Source organism: Protopterus annectens, chromosome 6.part0 (genome assembly GCF_019279795.1).
Source record: "Protopterus annectens isolate FY-2018-M chromosome 6.part0, PAN1.0, whole genome shotgun sequence".
In the NCBI taxonomy this organism is placed as follows: domain Eukaryota; kingdom Metazoa; phylum Chordata; order Ceratodontiformes; family Protopteridae; genus Protopterus; species Protopterus annectens.
In genome coordinates this window covers 204,905,192-204,929,129 of record NC_056737.1, presented here as the reverse complement: position 1 = coordinate 204,929,129, position 23,938 = coordinate 204,905,192, and the positions used below count along the sequence as shown (strand labels likewise).

The 23,938-nt window shown below is 38.0% G+C and overlaps 1 protein-coding gene across 5 annotated transcripts in view; it reads right to left on the bottom strand.

The window, feature by feature from the left end:
• The window catches only part of FUT8 (fucosyltransferase 8), a 2,643,272-nt gene that overhangs the window by 821,172 nt on the left and 1,798,162 nt on the right, over positions 1-23,938 (bottom strand). For all 5 annotated transcript variants that reach the window (XM_044073921.1, XM_044073918.1, XM_044073919.1 and 2 more), the window contains one exon: positions 2,505-2,619. In XM_044073921.1, the coding sequence (XP_043929856.1) occupies positions 2,505-2,619 (115 nt within the window). The remainder of the gene's footprint in view (positions 1-2,504; positions 2,620-23,938) is intronic.

Here is a 23,938-nt window from a genome sequence, read left to right as displayed (position 1 = left end):
TTGTCCTTTGAGCCTAGTCTAAAAAAGGCACTATGGGGACGGCAAGAGCCTTGGCCAGTATTCGAAAGCCTAGGGGTGACAGGTGCAAACCATCTCTGGCGAAACAGTGAGGCTTGTCTATCATGTCATCCCAGGCAGACAGACACTGGATCCCCTTAGAATGACACCAGAAGCTTAGCCAAGTGTTGAAATTGATCATTTTGTCTTTGTATTGTGGTATCATTCTAGGTGAAGGTGGTATGCTACTCAAGGTCAGGGTCATACCAGCTTGGTCTACATGATCAGAGAGCTCCTCAATGTCTCTTTTCATGTAGTCCAGGGAGGTACATCTTAAATCATTCACATCAACATGTACAATGACAGCGTCATACTTGTACTTGTTCTGGAGTGATCTAAGTGCCTGTGTTATGTGGCGGATCCTAGCAGCTGACAGGCAGCTGACAGTAACCTTCTCCTTGTTCAGCCTGGTGAGTGGAACATCTGTGTGCCTTACTATAGAATCTCCTATTACTAGCGTGTTGGGTATGGTGTTTTGCCTTAGGGGCTGTCGTGAGGCACACTGCTGAGGTGAATTATGTGTTTTCTGGCTTGTGTTTGGAGGTGCAGGTTGCTTGCTTGTCTGCTTTGGAGGGCACTGTTTCTTTTTCAGATTAGTACTTAGTGCCTCCGAATAGGTTTTTGTGTATAATGTGCATGTTTTGCCGGTGTCTGTTTTGTAGATCCATGTGTTACTGGTGGTGTGATGCTAGTGCATCTCATCTCCTCTTGACTGTCTGTTATGGTCATGGGTTGAGAGCGCTTGGCCTCTAGTCTGGCTGTGTATTTGCATCTCTCACACATGTTTGTGTCTACAGATAGGAGGAGAGGGTTGTCTGTATACATGAGGCAGTTGTGACATTGCCTCAGGATGCCCAATTCCATCAGATGAACTGCAGAGTACACCTGAAGCTGACCTCTGGACATGCATGGAAAAGTGAATTTCACTTGTCTTGTAGACAGTCGAGGGTCTTATGCTGTATTATAATAGTGCTGTCTAGGAGATTTGGAAAATAATAGTGCTGTCTAGGAGATTTGGACAAGTGCTGATTTGGGTTATGCAAGTGCTGCAATAAGAGCAGTTGATCTGAAGCACTTGAGTTGAGGCTTGCCTAGTTCTAAGTGAAAATATGCAGTAGTAGAGAAGTAGCTGCTGCATTTGGTGTTGGATAAGGATACAATGATATTGCAAGGATGCCTTTCTCCAGTGCAGTAAAATGGCATTTCACCATTAAATGACCACTTGTGAAGCATCTGTAAACATCAGCTGAGCTTGTCCATTAACAGCTGGCTTCACTAGGAACATGGGTCACTATCAGAAAGCAATGTTAAAATGACCCACTTATAACCTTATGGCCTCTTAGTACAGAGGATAGGAGTGGTATCCCTCTTGAATGTTGATGCATCAAACCACAGCCATGTCATAGCAGTGTAAGGCAATCACACACTGAGGAAGGAGGTCCTTTAAGAGCCTTCAACATGAGGAGTATAGCCCTTATCTCCAAGTACACTGATGTGCAGTGAGTACTCCTCTTCTGACCAAGTCCCTTAGACCATCTGTCCTTAATAATGTCCTTCTCCCCACACAAATGTAGATGTATCCATGGTAACGGTAACATCTGGTAGGATAACACAGCTGCCATGAGATACAGATCCAGAAAAAAGCCATCACTGCAGATGCACATGGTAAACCCATGAGCTTTGTATCTAACAAAACACTGGACTCATGTTCTTATTCCAGTGATCACTTGACTGTCAGTGTCAACTTAACAGCCTTCATACAACAGTTGTCACTGCCATAAAGATCAAATTCAAAGATTATCAGCAAAGGAGCTGCCAGCACCATTTAAAAGAAACCTAGGAGTGCCTCCCAGTGTTTGGAGGAACCCAGTAAATAAGATCAGGAAAGAAGGGTAGGTGTAGTACATTGTGGGAAATTCATGAGGAGTTGTTGAAACCGAGAAAGTTTTAAAGTGGTGACAAATGCTGGCTGTGACACTCTAGTCCTGCTGTTGAAATCGACTTGTACGTTAAGATTGGAAGTCTTTTGTCAACTTTGCCTGCATCTATAAAATAGCTGCAGCACAGAATATTGATATCTGGCAATTACAGGCATCATTGACATTGCTGCTTATCATTGCCTAAAATTTAGGTGAGATGGATGCCAAGTAGTGGCATATAAACCACATGTGAGAGAGACCAGGAAATGGAAAGATGAAATAGTTATCTATTTTTTTTCTCCCAAACTTTCTATCATTACCTTGGCTTTGTCAATATTATGGCAATAATTTAAAAATAAAGTGAACAGCAAAAACGTCTGTCACTTTTGTACAGTTTAAGAACTCAGTGTATACAGTAAAATTACTTTGCCACAAATAATCCATAAACTGGTATATAACAATATATTAATCATGCAGTACAACATACGTTCTCAGAGCAGTTTTATTTTTCTAATGGGATTTTTTTACCTGGAGGTATGTTATTCTTCTCTGAACAAGGTCTGTCATAGCCTTTGCTTCCTTTTTTTGCCATTCACCAACTCCATCTGCTTGACTGAGGTAGTGCAAATCTGTCATAATTGACCTAAGCAGAAAAAAGAAAATCACATTCTACAACTCAAGACACTTTGAGAGTATACATGTAGAAATCATTCATTAACTTATACAACTATGCCAACACATAGCTGCTGACTTGAAGAAACAATTTATTTTTTTTATTTTTATTTTACATTTGTTAACCGGGCTAGTCTAACTGGATATATTTCCATTTTTAGTAGAGGCCCGGGGAGAAAAGCTCCGGCAATTACAGAAATTACAACATTAAAAATTAAAAATTAAAAATTTAAAAGAATTAAAAGTAGAAATTGACAGAAAAGGTTTTAATAAAAATACAACAAGGACTTGTGCTTAGAAATAGAAAGTATGCTATACAACCAGTATTAATAAGATAGAAAAAGAAGTTAGTTAATTAAGAGTAATTAATCTACTAGAGAGAGTTTATTGGCATATAAATTTGGGAGTATCAGTTAGTCTATCTTACAAGGAATAAGTATGTAACAAATGCATTAGGAGTGTTAGTCATTTAAGTGAGAATAGTAGGAATTCGAAATTTAGGGAGCTATACCTACACCTACTACTAATGCATACCATAAATAAAATGTAAAACCAGACAAACATGAGAGAACAAGCAGGAAACTGCACCTTAAGACAGAATCTGAATTAAAATTGCATCTGACTGCTTCTATTAAATAAAGAAATTAACCATGTTGTCGATCTGCTGAGCTCAAAACAAGTGGATATTAACTGTTTAGGTTGATTGTTTTTCTTCCTCAGGTCTATATAGATCTATCAGGCGGCAATATCTAAGACAAGTTTTATCATAAAACAAACACGTATCTTTTGGGAAGTTGGACCCACTCAACAGCATATCATTTACATATAGGATAAACTAAATAATGCACAAGAATGTTCAAATTTCTGGCTTTAAAAACAGACTTGGAGTAGATATGCAAGTATTCATTAAACCAGATTACTGCTGACAGTTCCATCTCAATGGACAGAAGACTTTTATTTTTTAAACAATAAACATCTTTATTAATTTATCACATATGACAAAGGCAATATTTATATAAATGAAAACAAACCATACTGACATCATTTTAGTGGCAAACATTACACATCACAAACCATGTTGACATACTTGTAGTTGTAAACATTATACATCACTTATAATCTATCACATTCAAATCCTGCCTTCTTTCAAACCTCCGCTGCATGTATTGTTGCCACATTTCCCATTTTTTTCCTACGTAATTTGCTCCTACCATTTCCTAAAGATCCCAATTCCAGTTCTTTTATCTCTGTTACTATATTCACTGCCTACTTCTAGTAAAGTTAGTTCAGACTTTGATTTCCATTTTCTAGTAACTGCTTTTTTTGGCAGTCTCCATAATTAGATTCAGCAAAGCCTTACCATGTCTAGGCAATTTAGATTCTGTACCTTAGCTAAAAAAACAAATTTCCTTAGTTACACCAATCTGCTCACCCAGCATCTCTGACAAAGCAGTCTGCAGGGAATCTTGAAAGAATGCCAACTCATTACACTCCCAGAAAATATATTCCCAGTTACCTTTTTCTTCCCCATCACAACTCCAATACTTGCTGTCTACCTGAGGAAAAATTATCTGGAGTCTACTTGGGGGTATAAAAATACCTATGTAAATACTTCCAAGCAAAGATCTTAAATCTTCCAGACTTTGTTGTATATTTGGGAGACATACATATACCCCCATTGTTTCTTGGAGAATCGCTTATTCAAGTTCTCTTCCCAATACTTTCTAACCTCCTCTTATTGATTCCTATATATTTATCATGCAATATTTTCATGCTCTATTAATTATTCCCTCTAACAGCAGCTTCTGTTATAGAGTCTACTAAAAACTCTTACAGTGTTGGTCTTTTGCTTAGGACCCCTATGTTTCTTTCTCTTTGCCTATACTCTGACAGCAATCCTTGATAGGGAAGACAATCTCTATCCTGCAGTCCAAATACATTTTTGGCCTCTTTCCATTCTATTACCTTTCCCTCTCTATTTGCTCCCAATACCATGTTTCTTTTACCAGTTTTCTCCAATAAATTCTACCCCCACTTGCATATTGCCTGTATCCCTAACTGCAGTCATCCCTATTGGTAGAATCTCCTTTCTCCATTCCTGTGTCGGGTCAGTTCTTATAATACTTTCTGCTACTTTATAACTGTAATATTCTGCATGATTATTATTATTCTCCTTAAGAATCTACATCCAAAATTCCCAGTCTCTCCTTGTTTCTTGAGCTTCCCCCATTTCATCATCATCCCTTTCCACTTAGAATTACGTTTCTGCTTGTGCTATGTAAAGGAGCCTTAACTGTGTAGCTCTGAAATACCTCTTCAAATTGGGTAATCCCAAACAGCCTTGTTCAACTGGAAGAATCAGCTTATCCCAGTTGACTTTTGCCACCTTCCCCTCCCAGATAAAATCTTTCAGCTCTTTATTTATTGCCATCTACAACTTCTCCTCTGATTGACATACATATGCCTAACCTATGTATAAAACAAAGGGACTAAAAATATTTAACTGTTTGTATCTTGTTATCTATATCCACATAACATAGCTTCCAATTTCTCAGTTTTTATATAGTCTTTTAATTAGTCTCTCCCACGTATCCTTAACTGCCTAAACAAAATCCTTTTTATTCCCTACTCAAGTACATCATTTTATCATGTCCACATAAATATGGATATTGCTTAACCAATTTATGTGTGGGTACATAATTTACAGCTATTGCCTTTGTTTTAGCTTCATTAATTTTGTATCCTGAAAATATGTGAAACTGCCTCAAAATGTTCCACAACAGTGAAATGTCCTTTTCTGTTTTTTTTTTCAGGTGTAAAATATCTGCAAATACAGCCAGATTTTCTTGACTACCATACCAATTATATCCTTGAATTTCTGAGTCTCTTATTTTCTTTGCAAATGGTTCTAAATATAGCACAAAGAACAAAGGGGAAAAGGGCATCCCTGCCTGGTTCCTCTGCTGAAAAATAAATAAGACAGGAATCCATCCACTTTAATCCCCCCCCCCCCCGATTCCTCACATATCCGCCTTATCGGGTCTATATTAGAAAGTTGAAGTTTGAAAAGAGTGAACGTTCTTAAACTGACACCAAATAAGCAAAACCACAGAATGTCAAACGTACGGAACAGAACAGCGATTTCTTTCCCAGGTTAAAAAATAAATAAATAAATAAAATAAAATAATAAAAAAAAAAATCCACAGACAAAATAAAGTGGGGTGCTTCGCCCCCACACCCCCGTACTTAAATATACCAACTCCAAGATCATATCACAGTGGAGGAAATGGCAAAGTCCCGACAATGGCCGAGCAATTTTTTTTCCCTGGGAAAAAAAAATCACTGTTCCGGCAATTCAGCATTCAGTGGTTTCACTTATTTGGCGTCGATGTAAGAGCATTCACTCTTTTTAAACTTCAGTTTTCTAATACAGACCCTCCTGATCAACCTTATAACTTTATTAGGGAATGCAAGTGCTTTCATGGCTCTGCTCATAAACACCCAGCTTACTGTCAAAAGTTTTCTCTGCATCAAGACCCATCAACAACAGTGATATTTTCTTACTTTCTGCTTCCCTCTGGATCATCAATCTTCTGTTAATGTTGTCAAATATTTGCCTCCCCTCCACAAAACCACACTGATCCACATCTATCAATGTTGGCATCACTTTTGTCTATAATGCCTAAAAGAATGGCAAACACTTTACAATCATGGTTTGTATTGAAATGGGCCTGTAATGAAGCTGGATCTGAAGGGTCTTTACCCTCTTAGGTATTACAACTACCATCTTTTTCTTCCAGGATGTTAGTACTTCAACTCCTCTTAAAATACTGTTAAACAAATCCTTCCAGATCTTTATCAGTTTTTTTTCCCTCCTAGCGTCCAAACTTTCACAGGAATACCATCTCTCATCACCTTCTTATACCTCCCTTAAAGAGCTTAATCACTTAACCTGCTTATCCCCTTCTAATAATTCACTTTATTGTAGTACTTAAACAATCAAATTTACTGTTCTAGCGCTAATTCTCTATTAACACTTAAACTCACATATCCCCTCACATAGCTCACTCTGTGGTACTTATTAAATTACTCATACTTATCTAATACACCACCACTCTAACTGCGCATTCTCAATACAATGATTGTATATTAATGTTTGTGAATATTGATACAAATTTTATTATACTGTCTATAATGCTATGTATTCACAGAAACTCCATTACTAAATTGGTTACTTTAGAACTTTTCGACCTGGGCCTCTGCCGAAGAAGGGCAACTGCACCCAGTTGGACTTTCCCAGCAAACAAATGACAACAAAGAAACAAATAAATAAATGCATGCATACATACATATATAATAAATAAGTGTTTTTCTTTTACTTTGATCTACTCACTATCACCTACCCCCAAGGTTAATTGTGGAATGGTCTGAAAAATCAAATCAACACATGGCTTCCCATCAGCCTTCACTCAGGTTTAGAGGTTTGAACCTATTACAATCCAGTCATATAGATCTTGTTACAGTTCTTCCCGTTTCCATAGGTGTTGGTATGCTGCAGTACTGGGGAACTCAACTCCAAAATGGGGCGAGTTGACCACAACTGCTCAATTCTTGCTCCTCCTTGGCCATTCCTTCTTCATCAAGTCTATCTTGAACTCAATGGCCACAGAGGAACAGACCCCACCCTAATCCTCCTGGATCAGCACTAACTTACTATTTCCAGGTAAAAGCTATTGCCTTGAAACTGGATTAATTTTTACTCAGCCAACACATTTATTTATATTTCCATCAGTTTTAAGTCAAACAGATCGGGATTAAAGTAGTCTCAATTAAAGTGAACAATTTCTATAAAGAAAATGTTTAGCTCTTGTCCCACAGTATCACTACAGCTTATATATATTATTTTTTTTTTACAAAAGTGTTTTTATTGCTGTTTAATGAACTAGTTAACCTTTTCTTATCATACTTACTTTGTATTCCTATGAGATAATATGTAATGTGTATGTGCAATGTGTACTATGTATTTGTATTTTTCTGGAGCTTTTCTCCCCAGGACTCCATTGAAAATGGGCTCCTTGTGGCCCAATGGACTATCCTGGCAAACTATATATATATATATATATATATATATATATATATATATATATATATATATATATGTATACACACACACACAAACACACACACACACACGTTTGTGCATTTGGCCTGAGACTGGGATAACCTCCAAATACTTGTGTACCTTAGAAGACAAATCTCTGACAGTATTTTCTACAATTACCTGCTACACAGTCACATTTCTGAAGCATTGCACACAGCATGCCATTCTCCTTGCCATCTGAAAAATGTCCTCTAGGGCATACAAGATGGCATGATGAGCTCAGCTTTCACGGTCATACGTATGACATTTAGCTCTACTTCTGTCCTCTCCATTCCCAGACATGAAGATTTTTTCCTGACACTGAATTCCAGCTTGAGATAATTTGCAACACAGTCCAAAGATTGTCAATGTCAAAGACAAAAAAAAAAAAATATATATATAGATATATATATATATATATATATATATATATATATGAAGTTAATGTTGGGGCACTATCAGTGGTGTAGTCACTTGCTCTGCCACTTCCTTTTGGAATATTCAGATAGCAGATGAGCAAGTGACGGCAGGAGACCAGGTATAAAACATGTGAGTGACATCTGATGACCAGGTGACCAATAAAATAGTGTTTCCCCAATGTGTCTTTAGTAACACCGGTGTAATTTCACCTGGCTTAATTGTCTGTCCTCTGCCAAAGCTTTTTCAGGCATGTATCAAGCATTTTTAAAGCTGAAAGTGAAATAATGTAATGCCAGTGGATCACCACAGCTTGTGCAAAAAGCAGACACTCACATTCTAAATGGCACTTCCAAAAAGAACACAAACAATGTGGAACTATACATATGCCACGGATGAACTACCTTCAAGGCTGATTCATTGAAATGTCATGCACAATTAAGCCCTGAAAGTCAAAGGAACTTGTACAGGTCCTTATTATTTATGCTCCCAGAATCCACTGTGGTTGTTTGCTGTACATTTCCAAGTATAACATGAAAACAGTCAGCTGCAGTCATTTATTCTCATGGCTCTGATGATAGGATCATATGAATTACAGAGTAATTATAGGATAAGAGTTAATTTCAACACCTTCCTGATTCCATTCCAGAACTCAGACTGCCAGAATTAAAGATGGGTGTACTACTTCCTTATCAGTAGACCACAACATTTTACATGACTTCAGTAGTGTTAGCTGTAATATCAGCATTTAAAAAAAAAAGAAAAAAGCTTCCACATATAGGCACAATTTTATTTTTTAATTAAATTTTGTTAATCTCAGTAGGTAATCTAGCAACTGCAGACTGCAGCATTCTATCTGAACATCTTCTCAAACACACTGGACTATAATGTACCTTGTTTCAGAGGTCACAAATGCAATGATGAAACAATTTATGTTCATATTCAGTGAGGAAGGAAAACAACTATGATCTAGTTTAGATGCTGGCAAGTCGGACAATAAAACCACATTTGAAAACATATGTGGTGCTTTTTCAAAACAGGCTATCAGAAGCTTGCCTCCTTATCAGTAGACTGCTGTATCATTGTACAATACTGCGCTTGCCACTATGTCAAGTCATGACGGTCAGAAATCATCATTAAAGTGTTTGAAAATCCAATGGAGTTTGAAAAAATGAAGCTACAAAGCCATATACATTCTTTAGAAAGCAGAAGAAAGGGGAAATTGAGCAACAGACAAAAGAAGCAATGTAAACAAATTAAATTTAAACTTAAAAGTCTTTGAGAAACAGAATTAGTCTAAAATGCCTATGCAAGACATTTTTGTCACTGCAGAGTTCAAGTGGCATTTTCAAGAACTAATACACTGCAACGTGCTTCAAGAAGCCACGGTACCATGAGATAATAGCTACAATTATCATTCATCCAGAAGAACTGTATCTGTTGCAGCTCTCCATTCAGGTAAAGTCACGCTGACCAATTAGTATCCTTGGAAACCTACGCACTTACAATCTTAAAGCAACCGTTTCAACATAGCTTAATCTCACCTCCCATTCATCTTACATGAAGACAATGTCTCTTATGATGCCACCCACAAATTCATCATCTCTCAAGGAGTGGGTGCAGCTCAGCTTCCCGGCAGGAAATCTGTGCAGTTTCTGTCACCAGCTTCACAGACAAAATTCATATAAATTCAGAAATTTTAAGCGGATCAAAATAGTTTCACACACATTTCTAAACTACAAAGCACAGAAAAAAAAAACATATAATAATACCAGTCCAAAAGTGCATGAGCACATGAGTTTGGGACTTCATTGACATGGCTTTAGTTTGGATGCAGTCTGCAGATTTCAAGATTGTCCAAGAAAATCAGGAAGGCTAATCACATCAAAAGACACGTTCATCCTCTTGAAAGAGATGACTTTACTGACTATACCAATAACTCCATTTAGGAATATGAATGAATAGTACTTCCACTTGAAAGACTGTCTACATGCAGGAAAGAAGTCTCTCACACAGCTATAACAGAAAAATCAACAATGGACAAACATGCATATTCAAATATATAAATGTGTCCGCATGGAAATCCATAAACATGATACAGTAGGCTTTGAACACCAGGTCTGCAGCCCAAGAGAGAGAAAGATAAATGCCTGACTCTCGGGCGACCAAAATTCTAACAGTGAGTCAGGTGTCTGTAGGAGCAGAGGAGGCAGGATGGGTGAAAGTGGCCAATGCTGGCTCTACCCATCGTGTGCGGAGGGAGATGGCTGTAGCTCATTATATTGGTGACACCTAGTGGTAACACCAGGTATTCACCTTATGAAGATCAAACCAAGTGAGGGCACACTGCCATGTACAAGTTACATAGTAAGCACAGGGGAATTCTCCATGAGGAAGCATGCTTTCCCTTGGAGGGCATCTTACAGTGAACCTCATAAGAGCTTCTGCAGAGGAGGGGATGTTAACACGAATGCTTCCAAAATGTCAGTGTAGGATAAAATACATGATACCGACCAAAAAAGTATTGTTGAACAATAAACAACAAACGAACGAAGAATCCACTTGATGTAAACTGGATTTATTATACCTCTAGCGCTTCGGCAAATGCCTTCAAGGAGTATAAAACATTACAAAATGAACACAGTTTAAATATCCTAGTAAACAAAACAATTAATCAATAAACAGTAATCAATTAACCAATGAACATTAAAAATCAAATCAAATTAAACGCCTCCAGTTATATTCTGCATTAAGACCCTGAGGAGATAAAGTATCACATTTTAAGATAAAAATACTTTCTTTATACAATAACTTTTTCTTTTACAAATAATCAGAAAATACACCTTTATCAATTTGTTCTAAAATTGTAGCTTGCAGCCCATTAGGATTAGAGTTATGAAACAACATAAAGTGCTTAGCAACAGGACTATCGTGTTTTTTATTTATAATATTCCTGATATGCTCCTGAAGTCTAATTTTAAATTTCTTTTACTTTCCCCTATATATACACAAGACCACAGGGGCATCTCAATGCATAAACAATGCCTTCAGTATTACAATTATATGTATTATTAACATAAAATAAATGACCATTTATGTAATTAAAAGTTCGAACAACAAAATTACATACATTGCAGTGACCACAAGGCATAGTGCCCTTTACATGAATAGTCTTAGTTTTTTGTACCTTGATGGGATATCTAAATCTATTATGTACTAAAATATCTTTTAGATTTCTACCTCTCCTAAATGAAATATCTAGAGACGTTGAAATTAATTTCACCAAATCCATAGATTTAAACAAAAAATTCCAGTGGTGTTTCACCACATCAATTGAAACACCACTGAATACACTAAGTGGAGACAAAATAAACTAATTTTCTCTCCTTATCGATAGTATCTTTCTTATTTCTACCCACTATATTTCTATAGGTTCCAACTCTATGTTGTTCATTAATAACCTTATCTATAGCTGTCTGAATCATATAACTATTATAACCACTTGATCTAAACATACAATATTAAATTCCTTATAAAAATCTGTATTATTATTACATAATCATCTCAGTCTCAAAAATTCCCCATAGGGTAAAGAGGCTATAGTATGAGCTGGATGACAGCTAGTACCCATCAGGTACTGATTACTATCAGAAAATTTCCTATATACAGAAGTCCATAAAAAATTACTGTCCTGCAAAATGAGATGTATGTCCAAAAAAGTTATGTCTCGACCCACCTGTATACCATCAAAAGACAGTCCAAATCTACTATTCTGCATGGCTTCTATAAACTGACCAACATTAGCTATCCCACCTTTAAAAATAAAAATAAGATCAATAAAACGAAAATAGTTAACTACATAATTAAAAAAATCTATACGATATAAACATTCCAACTTATACAAACCCATCATCAAATTGGCATACATGGGGCAAAAGATGCCCCCATAGCAGTACCTTTAATCGGTTTATATATCTGTTCATTAAACACAAAAAAATTATTTAAACAAAATTCCAGTATTTCAATAATATACCAAGATACTGGACTGTCCCCTAAAAAATATTTTACTGCTTCTAGCCCAAACTGACAATGAATACTAGTATAGAGACTAACAACATCAATACTTATAAAAACATATCTTTACTCCATTGTATTGTAGAAAGTTTATCTAACGGATCAAAGCTATCTCTGATATAACTTGGCAGCTTTGTCACATAAGGAAATAAGTATTCATGCAAAAATGTCCCAATGTCTGATAAAAAATACTATTGGGCAGATACAATAGGCCTACCAGGTAGGTCCACATCATTTTTATGAAGTTTTGGAAGACAATAAAATAAAGCCAACTCACTACCCTCTGTATTAATGTTTTTTTTTTGTCAATCATTCTGTGAAACATTGGTAGCTAGTCTGGAAGGATTCTAAGCCGCTGGTAATGCTGGAAACTGTTCTTCTCCTACGCCATTAGAAGAAACACCAGAAACGTCTGACGCAAATGACACGCACCTAGAAGGAGCCGGTGATTTCTTAAAGGGAACAGATCCTTTATTACGATAAGAGTGTGTTGGTTTGTGCCATAAATAAGCATGATTGTTTTCATAGTCTTTTAAGTCTTTTTTCAGTTTGGCACACTTACGCTCAAATCACTCCCCAAACCAGCATTAATGTCCGATAAATACTTATCAAACTGCATAGAAGAAAGCCATTTAGATAAATCATTATAGGCAACTCTAATATCTTCCCTCAGTCTGTTTTGCTTCACCCGGTCTCATTCCAGTAAGATGGAAATCCATTCTAAAGTACAGCGATGAGCTGCCAATAACCTTTTTTTTTTTTTTTTTTTTTTTTTTTTTTAGAGAGGATAAAATACATACCTGCACATAAAAACATAAGCAAGGATAAGGCTCCCAGTTACAGCTGGGACAGGATGATACTGCTGAAGCAGTTCAGGAAACTAAAGTGATGTTTAATACATTGAAAGGAGTCTTCTATACATGCAAGCACTAGCCTAATTTATAATGGAGTACACATTTCTTTCAACACATGTTAAGAAATTACAGTGTCATAGTCTTTATGAAATAAAACCTATCATGCAGCTGTCACTGCAAATTACACTACTGTCATCAAACACTGGCATGGAATTAGCTTAAATTTCCAATATACACACTCAAAGGCTTGCTATAATAGCTATGCTAAAATTACACATCAATAAGATTTATAAAACGGCTATAACCTCAATCAGTAGTAGTTAGAAAAGAGGTGAGGATAACAATGGTGTTGGAGACAAACTATACTAACAAGTGCTTTGAGCAATGATTATTAATATGTTTTATTCTTATTTATGTCATTTTTACATTTTTCTGCTCTGATGTGGTTAACTAGCATTTTCTTAGACTCATACACTGGGGTGTTTTAATTAACCTCCTGAGGCAACCTGTTCCCCAACTCTCTTATGCCAATTATCTCTGACTGTGGTATTACATTTATTGCTCAGTAACTTACTGCTCCCTGCCCACCCCCACCACGTTGCATGTGTTGCAGGTTATTGGACAGTCAAACTTTCAGACTAGCATCTTCTCGATATTTAAAATCACATCTTCATGTATTTTTCCATAAATGTGTGCATGCTGCTCTTAATTTTTGTTCATTCAGCGGGATTTTTACTCCTCTAATTGTTTGGGCTACTGTTAATTGAATGTTAAAATGTAATGGTACATTTATTTGTTCTTACAGTGAGACTTAGTCAGACATTCCAATTTAGATCTCATTACGTCAATGAGCAAGGTGCTAAAGTTATCTTCTAGTCTTTATTATCAGAAGTCTTAACTCTCAAAATGGAACTGAAACAGAAGCCTTTGAATAAATGGAACCCTAGAAATCTAAAACTCACTTCACCTTCTGTTCCAGTAATTTCTTCAACTACGCAGTCACTGAATGCAAGAAAATTTCAACTGCATCGGGTAACAGAGCACATATTGTGACTTCATACTTGAGTGAATTACTTGATCTTTTCTAGTGGCAAGGATTAACTTTTCTTTCTCAGAAATCTGATGCAGTCCAGCTTTGGAATAGGAATTGATAAGAGAAATTCAGGCTATATGCCTTAGGATTTCTATAAGCTAACCGCCTGTTTTGCTGAAATCCAAATATGATGAATGTCAAATATCAGCCTGCTCACAAACAGCAGTGCTTGCACCTGTACCTGAAGAATTTCAGAACTTCTGTTGGCTTGAAAAGCTTTGTTGCAGTCATCCCCAAGAAAAAATAACTGTACTTCTGGAATTTGAGAAAGATCTGGGCTTGAAAGGTACTACTTGCGATTGAAGGTTCTTTCAAGTCCTATTTTTATCCTACCAATACCTCCCAGCCATCTGGTAATGACATTACTGATTGAGACCATTTGCTCTCAACATGGATGATGAACATCCATCAAAACAAGGCACTCAGTCATTAAGCTTTTGCTGATGCTGGCCTAACCCTCCCACTCAGAAGCCTGACATGTGCTTCTCAAACGGATGCTTGCTACATCGTCCGTTACCACTACTGTGGATGAGCACTGCTATCACAGACATGGTATGTTCCCCATTATGCATACTGTTGCATGCAGTGTACATCAGGTATTAGAACATCAGTGGACAGAGTTATCACTCTGCCTTCCGGCAGGTGACCTAGTGTTAGCCACTCATGTCTACTGTCCCACAGCTGGCCTGCCAGACAATCCTCGATCATAAGGGTTGTACAGTCAGGGTTTTATCCCACGGCACCATGGAGTATGCCCCTTCAGGCGTCCTATGTCTTCTGGATCTGTGAGTAAGTATTACAATATACACACTCCATAAGGGCTACCATCACTGACCTGGGATCATCAAGCCCAGTTTCCCCAAATCCTACAGCCACTGACTGCCAGCAAAGATCCATCAGTACAGAAGCAGGTCATCCAATGAGTGCCCTCTTTTCAGGATGGCTGAAATTGCATATACTGCTCACTCTCAGCTTTCCCTGCCTGGACCTTCCAACGGCTGAAACACTATTCGATCACAGGTGATATGGGCTCCAGTCAGGATTTATTCCTCTATGACATCTGTGGGTGTGGGTATACAAATACAGGCAGATATATACACATACACTTTTGCTCTTCATCCTTCCAACCAACAAACCCCATTCAAAGCGCCTAGGGCCAATGCGTTTCCTAATGAGACAACAGCAGAATGGAGAGGCCACTACTTGGACAGATATATACACATACACTTTTGCTCTTCATCCTGCTTCCCTTCATAGCTGCCTGAATAGTGGCCCCTCCACTCTTCTGTTGTCTCATTGGGAAATGCATTGGCCCTAGGCCCTTTGGAGGGGTTTGTTGGTTAGCAGGTTGAAGATCAAAAGTGTATGTGTATATATCTGTCTGTATATCAATAGGTCCAAGACAAAATACAAAAGCATAGTCTCTCTCTGAGAGAGTTCTTAAATTAATATCACATTTTACTGCTGGGTTAGGTTGGATGCCATCACTTTTTGTCACCTGATTTGAGTTTCCAGGCTACAACAGAAACAAACAGAATTTAACACCTCTGTGTTAAAAATACATCTCTCTCAGATGATTGCAGATCTTGGAAGTCGTAAAACAATAAAACACTTTTACATTTGAAATCTTTTAATTATTTCTGTTTCAGAACAATACAAAAAACTTCTAGCTCTAGATATTGTCCGCTACTGAAGTGAAACAGAGATAACATATTTTGTTTATGGACCAACTATGAAGTAACTTAACCTCAACTATTCTTACATTTTGCAAGTTAATCTAAGTTCCAGAAGGGTACACAGTGGATACATCTTAGCTCAGTACATAACATACAGTTTTGTATGAATCATATCAATATTCACAAATGACATATTTATTTACAAAAGTCCAGATAGCTGGGGACTGGCAATATTTCCCTATATCACATTTACCATCACCCCGTTTGTCTACATTCATCTTATCTTACACACCACTGCTCTGGCCAGCTTGTAATAAACAGCTCAGATCTATATATACTCTAGATTCAATTCAGTTTCAGTGTTTACATGTACAGGTGATGTGTTTGCTGTGAAAAATTATACTGTTCCATGGATATCTTTTTTTGTAAATTAATTGTCTCAGGTTAAATATGCTCACAAACTGCTTTGCCTTACTTCATTCTTACATATGCTGTATACTTGCACTTCAAACCAAATCACCTTCATGTCAGAATTTAATTTCATTGCAAAATTATGTGGCTTGGTTGGACTGTCATCACGAAGATGTTACTCACAGGTTACCAGTAAAAATGGTCTGTGCACAGCTGGACACTGACAGTCAACAGAAAAAATAAACAGCTGTATTACAAAATGTGTTTAAAGCATTGGAATTGTACAAGTTTTATCTTTTCTGATAACATCTTGGCACAATGCCAGAGCAAACATCTGTCCTTGTGAAGTGTACAAGTACACTGCTACAGAATGTTACATAAAACAAAATTACAGCAACCATATACCAACTAAAGTGTTTTTGAAGAGGTAAATGGAGCAGGGATAAGCTACTTTGTGGATTTCTAGGTGCAACAGCAACCGGTTCTTTATGCATTTAAAACATCTGCTAGAACATGTAAAGGACAGGAACTTTTAGCTAATATTATACTATAGTGATAAGCATTTATCTATACTATATGTTTAGCTGTTGTAGCAGTAAAAATAACGTCAAGAAAATTCTTCCACTAGGAGAACAAAAACTGTATTGCTACAAGAACTGTCTTGTGTCACATTTCTGTGAAACACTAAAGGAAGTCATTTGGACTCGTATACTCCAATTTGCTTTATCAGTCTGTATTTGCAATATTAATAATTATTTGCTTACAGTTTCAGAAGTTTTTTACATCTGTAGCAGCTTTATAGTAAATTATTGTTAATATAGGTCTACTTCTGCCAAAACCTTTATTGGTAGGAAAAGGAAAGTATGAAAATTTTCAAAACTTTTCAGAATTCTCTCCAAAAAATCATTCACATACTAGATTTAGCTGGACCTTAGGAGAGGTAATAAGTATTTTGGGTTTACTTTTTGGGGCAGACACTGTATTAGCCGATTGCCACTGCTGAAGTGACACCCCAATCCCATCTGGAAAAATGGGTTGTGGATGGACTGTATTAGCCAACAATTTTCTCCTAAAGAAGCTAATTTATTAAAATACTAACTTACAATAATTTCCTTTTTTATGCTGTATTTATTTTCAATAATACTTATGTAACATCAACAAAATTAATCACATATTTCATCATATATGAAGGAAACTGTACAGCCTCGAATAAAGAAAATGTAGATATAGTAATACTTTATGGATTTTTTTGAAAAAAAAATATGTGCTAATGTTCAGCTCTGTAACTTTGTTAACACCTGTTTTCTGTAGATCAATCTAAAAATGCAATTAAAAAAATGTATTACTGCCACAAAGATAAAAATCAATTTTCAAAAAACTGCCAGACCAGCAGACAACATAGCTGATCACTTTTCATGCTTTTCTTAAATAAGTTTAAATAAGCGGAGTTAAATGTTTCCTTTTTCAAATATAATTTTTTAATTTCATTATTGACCATGTTGTTTGTTTATATTTTACACTGTTAAAATGCCTAACAGATGCATTAAAAAATGTTTTCAATATCTGTATCCTAAAATTTGCAACACACTACTTATGTCCCATTTTAAATTTTTAAAAAAGAAAACACACAATTTTATTGGTACTAAAAAATAACTCATTTTGACGGGTAGGTTGAAGAAATTACATTTCAAGTTTTAGTGAAAGCACTAAAAATGCTATTATTATAAAATTAGTTTTCTGAACCAAACTAAAAACTGTGCAAGTTTTCAGCAAACTGTTGCTATGACATAACCTAAAATGTGGCTGTCCTTCTCAAATAGCTATTCTGTGCAGGGCATGAAAACCTCCGTTTGGAGAAAAGAAACTATTTTGACTTCCATTTGAAAAGTGAGTTGGCCAAACTTCTGAAGCACTGTGCAAATACAACTGGCAGGAAATAAACTTTCTCTCGTGTCATGGCTAGCAGATGAAGTGCAACTGTGTAATGTTTACCTACCAAAACAGTAGATGTTCCAGTGGCTACTGCTGCAGTAGCCTTAGTTATATGGGTTATAACCTGCACAGGCTGTAACAGCAGGCCAACTTCAAAAGCTTCATCTGTTCAAACTGCTAGTCAACTACAGCTGAGCTGAAGAAACAAATTTGTGCACCAAACTCTTCAGAGTTTACAAGCCAATGCACAGAGGAAGGCTGGAGTCTTGAAAGGATCAATGCTAGGAAACGAAAATTAGAAGTTCTCACACTGCCTATACAACCATACAAAAATAAGGGGGGGGGGGTGGCAGCTACTGCAGTAGTGATCATTCACACTTTTACTGTTTACTTACACAAATGTACTTACTATATTCATCATATTTATCACTGCTAAATCAGCTTTAGCTATACAGATTGAATATCATAGCTTAGAATGACAGAGGAGAAAGGGATGAAGGATGAGGAGCCCTGGAGAATGATCCTAGCAAAGCTTGTTTTAGACCTGGAAAAGAAATCTATTTTGTAGTGCTTTGTAAAGGTATGTACAGATGATCAAGTTGCTGCCATCAGAATACTTATAGAATTTAACCCTTTCCAAAAGGCCACAGATGAAGCCACAGCTCTGGAAGAAAGACACTTGAACCATTCTGTAATTGCCTTGTTCTAGCGGGTATAAAAAAAGTAATAGCATGAGACAACCATTTGGAAATGGTCCACTTTCATACATGTTTTTTTTTTAAATCTCCACAAGAAATGAACACCTGATCAGTGTTCCTAAAAGATTTTGTTTTATCAAAATGGCAACCGAGCTGCCTATGGACAATCCAAGAGATGGAGTATCCTTTCTCCTGTGTTTTCAGGTTCTGGAAAAAATACAGGGATACCACTTTAGGCATAAATGAAGGATTAATTCTTAAGGACATTATTTGTGGCAAATGAGAAGACAGACCCACTACAAGAGCTTGAAACTCATATAACACTGTTTTTCACATTAAGAACCTAAGCCTGATAAATGTGTTCAAATGTTTTCCAAGACAAAATTAAGATCCCAACTAGAGGCCACCTGTTTTTTAAGAGGCTTAGTATGCAACACCCATTTCAAAAACATTTTCACATGAGACTGCATTGAAAGAGGATTGAAGAGTGAACATACTGAAATGGTTGGCAAATGAACCTGAATGGAGAAGTAAGACATGCCAGAGGATAGTAACTAACCCAAACAATGTAGAACAAGACAGACATCATCACTGCAAAGGTAACGGTTCTCGTTTTGGCACCAGCTGCAAAATATTTTCCATTTACTAATGTATGATTTTCTAGTAGCTAGCTTTCTTGCCTCCTTCAATACCTGCTGCATGTATGTAAAAAGAAGATGCCTAAAATGTGTTAATATTCTATCAACCAGACAGTTAGTTGCAGTTGTATGGGGGCAGGATGTATCAAACACCCTTTGTCATTTGTGAGTAGGTCCAGTCTGAGGACGGTTGTGGCAATTGTCGTTAGCCATTTCCAATACAAAGGAGAATCTACTGTTGCAGGGGCCAGAAGGGAGTCACCAAAATGATCTTTGAGGAGTCCTTCTGAATCTTCAGAATGACCATAGAAATTAGTGGAAATGTGGAAAAACATACAATAAACATGCTTGTCCAAAAATACATAAATAAAATAAAAAAATCTGTTTTCCTGACCTTTTTGCATGGAGTTTTGGAGCAGAAATTTGCCAACTGATTGTTCAGTGAAGGCAAAAATATCTACTTAAAGGTTCCTCACAGGCTGGATCAATTCCTGGAAGACTCCCTCCCACTGAATTTTCATTCTGAGGGCCTGTCTTTGCCTGCTCAACATGTCTGCCACAAAAAGTAGCTCTGATGGTATGCAAGATGCCTGCAGAGTGAGACTGTGCTAAAATCTATATTCCAGGCCACTATGAGTAGTCTACACATAGGGTAGGATCTGCAACCCCCTATTCATTTATGTTCCACATCACTGTAGTGTTGTATGTAAGCACTTGTAATGGTCCTGTGGAACCACAAATGATTGAGTGCCATCATCTCTTTAATGTACGTGTGTTTTGGTCTTTTTTTTTTTTTTTTTTTTTTTAAACAGACCCTGCACTTTTATCACCATAGAGACTGCTACCCAAGCAAAGTCTGAGGTGTCTGTCACTGACTTTGTTGAAGCTAGAAGGAGAAATGAGGCCTGGATTCTGATAAAACTTGTCTCTCCAAAGAATTTCTCCTTTCACAAACCCCAGTCCCGGAATCTGGATTGTCAGCTGATGTTGTGGCTATACAGATTTTAGGTAACACTGGATTTTCTCATGTGGAGTTCTGCCAGAGGAAAAGTACAGTTTTGTACCTACCATAAATGTAGATGTCCGATAGGCATGCATCTGCAGTCCTTACAAATGGGTTGTCCTGTCGTCAGGCAGCCCTTCGGTCGGCCGGATTCCAAAGTCTGGGTCTGGCCTCGGCTGGTGTCGCACTTCACCAGACATCATAGCTGCAGTTCTTTGGGTATAAAGGCATCAGCCGACGCCATTTTCCTCAGTGTTTCTTGCCCCAGATGCCAGGTGCCCTCTAGGAAGGCTAAATTTGGATAAATGCAAATGGTTCCAAATAGTAGAGAGCAAACACAAAATAAGCATGTATGCACATATATACAAACAAATACACAATAATAGATTCCCCCAGCTAGCTACAAGATGGGCAAATACCCTAGGAATACCACAGAGGGGAAGGAGGGTGGATAATCCTGACTGCAGATGCATGCCTATCGGACATCTACATTTATGGTAGGTACAAAACTGTACTATGTCCTTCAAGGATGCATCTGCAGTCCTTATAAATGGGTAGAATACCATAGCCAAACTGGGGGAGGAGGAGAAATAAGATTATGGTGTAGTTAAGATCCCTTGCAAAACAGCAGTGGCAAAACCTGCTCGGGATCTGGAGTATAAAGGTAAATTATAATGCTTGGCAAATGTATGCACGGAGCTCCAAGTAGCAGCCTCTAAAATGTCTTTGGTAGCCACTCCTCGTAAAAAAGCTGTGGTAGTGGCTGTAGCCCTTGTAGAGTGAGGCCTGATGTTTTCTGGAGTTTTCTTCCCATGGTAGGAGTAACAAAATCTAATGCAATTTCCTATCCACTTAGAGATTGTCTGTTTTGAAATTGCTTTTCCTTCCATTCCTGTTGCATATGCTACCAGTAGCTGGTCTGCTGTGGCAAATGCAAAAAGGTTCTAAGCCTTTTCCTAGAGTCTGAAAAATCCTGGCCCTGCCATTGAAATTGTTCCCTCATAGCATGCAAGGTTTCCCCAAAAGAAAATTCCTCAGGCGGAGAGACAGAAGGAATGGACTCTTCTGCATCAGAGTCCTCATAAGGAGAAAAAGGGGCCTCTGGAGGGTCTGAATTATCTGATTCATCAGAGGAGCCATCTGAAGAAACTGGCTCAGGGGGCTCTACTCTAGTCCTCTTCTCTGGAGGTGGGTGAAAGGCCCTGTCTGGATGTGGTTGGGATCCCCGGATCAAAGAAATGAGATCCTCTGCTAGACTAAGCATTTGTGAACTAGAACTGGGCCTGTGAGAGGGGGTCTTAGCAGGCACAGTTTTGGTAGTTTTTGCTGCTTTAGCCCTGGCAACGGCCTTAATCGACATGGATGCAGGAGGCCTAGCAGCTCCACGTGCAGGGGTAGAAATATCCAAAGGGATAGTATCTGATAAATCCTGTGAACCTGCAGGAGCAGGTGGGATTTCAGTAGCAGATTCAGCCAAGCTGGATGAGGCCTCGGTAAGTGGCAAGCTTTCGGCCGAAGGAAGAACCGTGGACTCGGTTTCAGCCGAAACAGAGACACTCGCGGTTGGCTTAACCGCGGTTTCGGCCGAAACAGCGGACCGCGAGTGTCGGTCCTTTTCCTTGCGTTTTTTAGAAATTTGCGTAGTCGGAGTATCCCCCGGCATAATGTAAGCAAAAGCGGGCGAAAAACTCTTCAGCAAATTCAGACCGACGTCTAAGCGTTCGTCGGTTGAAAGAAGCACAAGCTAGACAAGCTGCTACGTCGTGGTCTGGGCCTAAGCAAGGTAAGCAGTAAGAGTGGAAATCTTTATGAGGTATTTGTTTCCCACAATTTAAACAGTTATTCACTTTTTCTGACATCGGCTGAGGCAAGAAAGAGTCCCCAACGGGGTACTTAGCTTTTTAGAAGTCTTCGGTACTTGTAGTAGTAATCTGTGGTTCTGACCGACCGGCACTTGCGAACAGCTTCTGCTTCGGGCGCCACGCGGCAAGAAAGACTGAGGAAAATGGCGTCGGCTGATGCCTTTATACCCGAAGAACTGCAGCTATGACGTCGGGTGAAGTGCGACACCAGCCGAGGCCAGACCCAGACTTTGGAATCCGGCCGACCGAAGGGCTGCCTGACGACAGGACAACCCATTTGTAAGGACTGCAGATGCATCCTTGAAGGACATCATGAGAATTGTAGCTGCTATGAGACCCAGAATCCTGATAAATTCCTGGACTGAGACAGAAGTTTGAGTAAAAAAACTCAGAAATTGCTTTAGACACACACATCAACTTTTTCCTGTTGAAGAAAAGTTTTTTCAACGGAGATATCTTAAGAGGCACTCCAGAAAACAATCATGTGAGAAGGCGGCAAATAAGACTTTTGTATGTTCTCCTGGAACCCCAGTCTGTGTAGGTGCTCCCTTACCCAAATGGGAGATCCTTGAAACATTACGAGAGACTCTGCAAAGATAAGTCATCAAAGTAAGGAAAATACAAATACTATGCAGCTGCAATAGGTTATTAATGGAGTGAGACACTTGGTAAATACCTTTGTAACACTGGCTACATTAAACTGTAATGCAAACAACTGGGTCTGATCCAGACACAGAAAAACCTTGCGAAATGTCTGAAAGCTAGATCTATAGGAATATGATAAGGATCAGAAAACTCAAATGAGGAATGACAGGTAATTTGGGAAGGGATAACATTCTGAACTTGGGCACTATAAGAAACTAGTTTAGAAGGGAAAGATCCAGAAATGGTTTCCATTAAATGTATTTCTTTGGCACCAGAAATTCTTGAATAAAGCCCTTCAACTAGCTGGGGGGAAGGGAACTCTACTATCACCCCAAGTCAGCAGGTGCTGAATAACAGGAGGGAGGAGAGGAGTTTGATCTGGTGTATGGGGGGGGGGGTCATTTGAAATTGAGGGAAAGACTCCTACTGGCATCTGTAATTTTGATGGATTACTTTCAGAATCCATCTGTCTGAAACTATCTGTTGTCAGAGGGAGAAAGAAATGGAGGTTTAGATTTTCTGGAAGGATTAAAGGTTTGCATTTGTGGGTAGGGGAGTCTTCTAGACAATCATACTTGTTAGACTGCCCTTGGGGGGGGGGGGGGGTCTTCTTTATTTTTGGAACCTCCCTGCCATTGCTTTGTAAACATTTGCTAACTTTGCTTTTTGAGAAAGGTTGTACAAATAGCATTAAACCCCATGACAAACTTGAAGGAAGGCTGAAAACTCTGATAAAAAGTGAGAGAGGTAAACTGATTTGGTGAGTTTAAGGACCTCTACAGATGGTCTGAAAACTAACTCTCTGTCTAAGAGAAAACTCAAACTTTCTACTTTAACATCCTCAGGA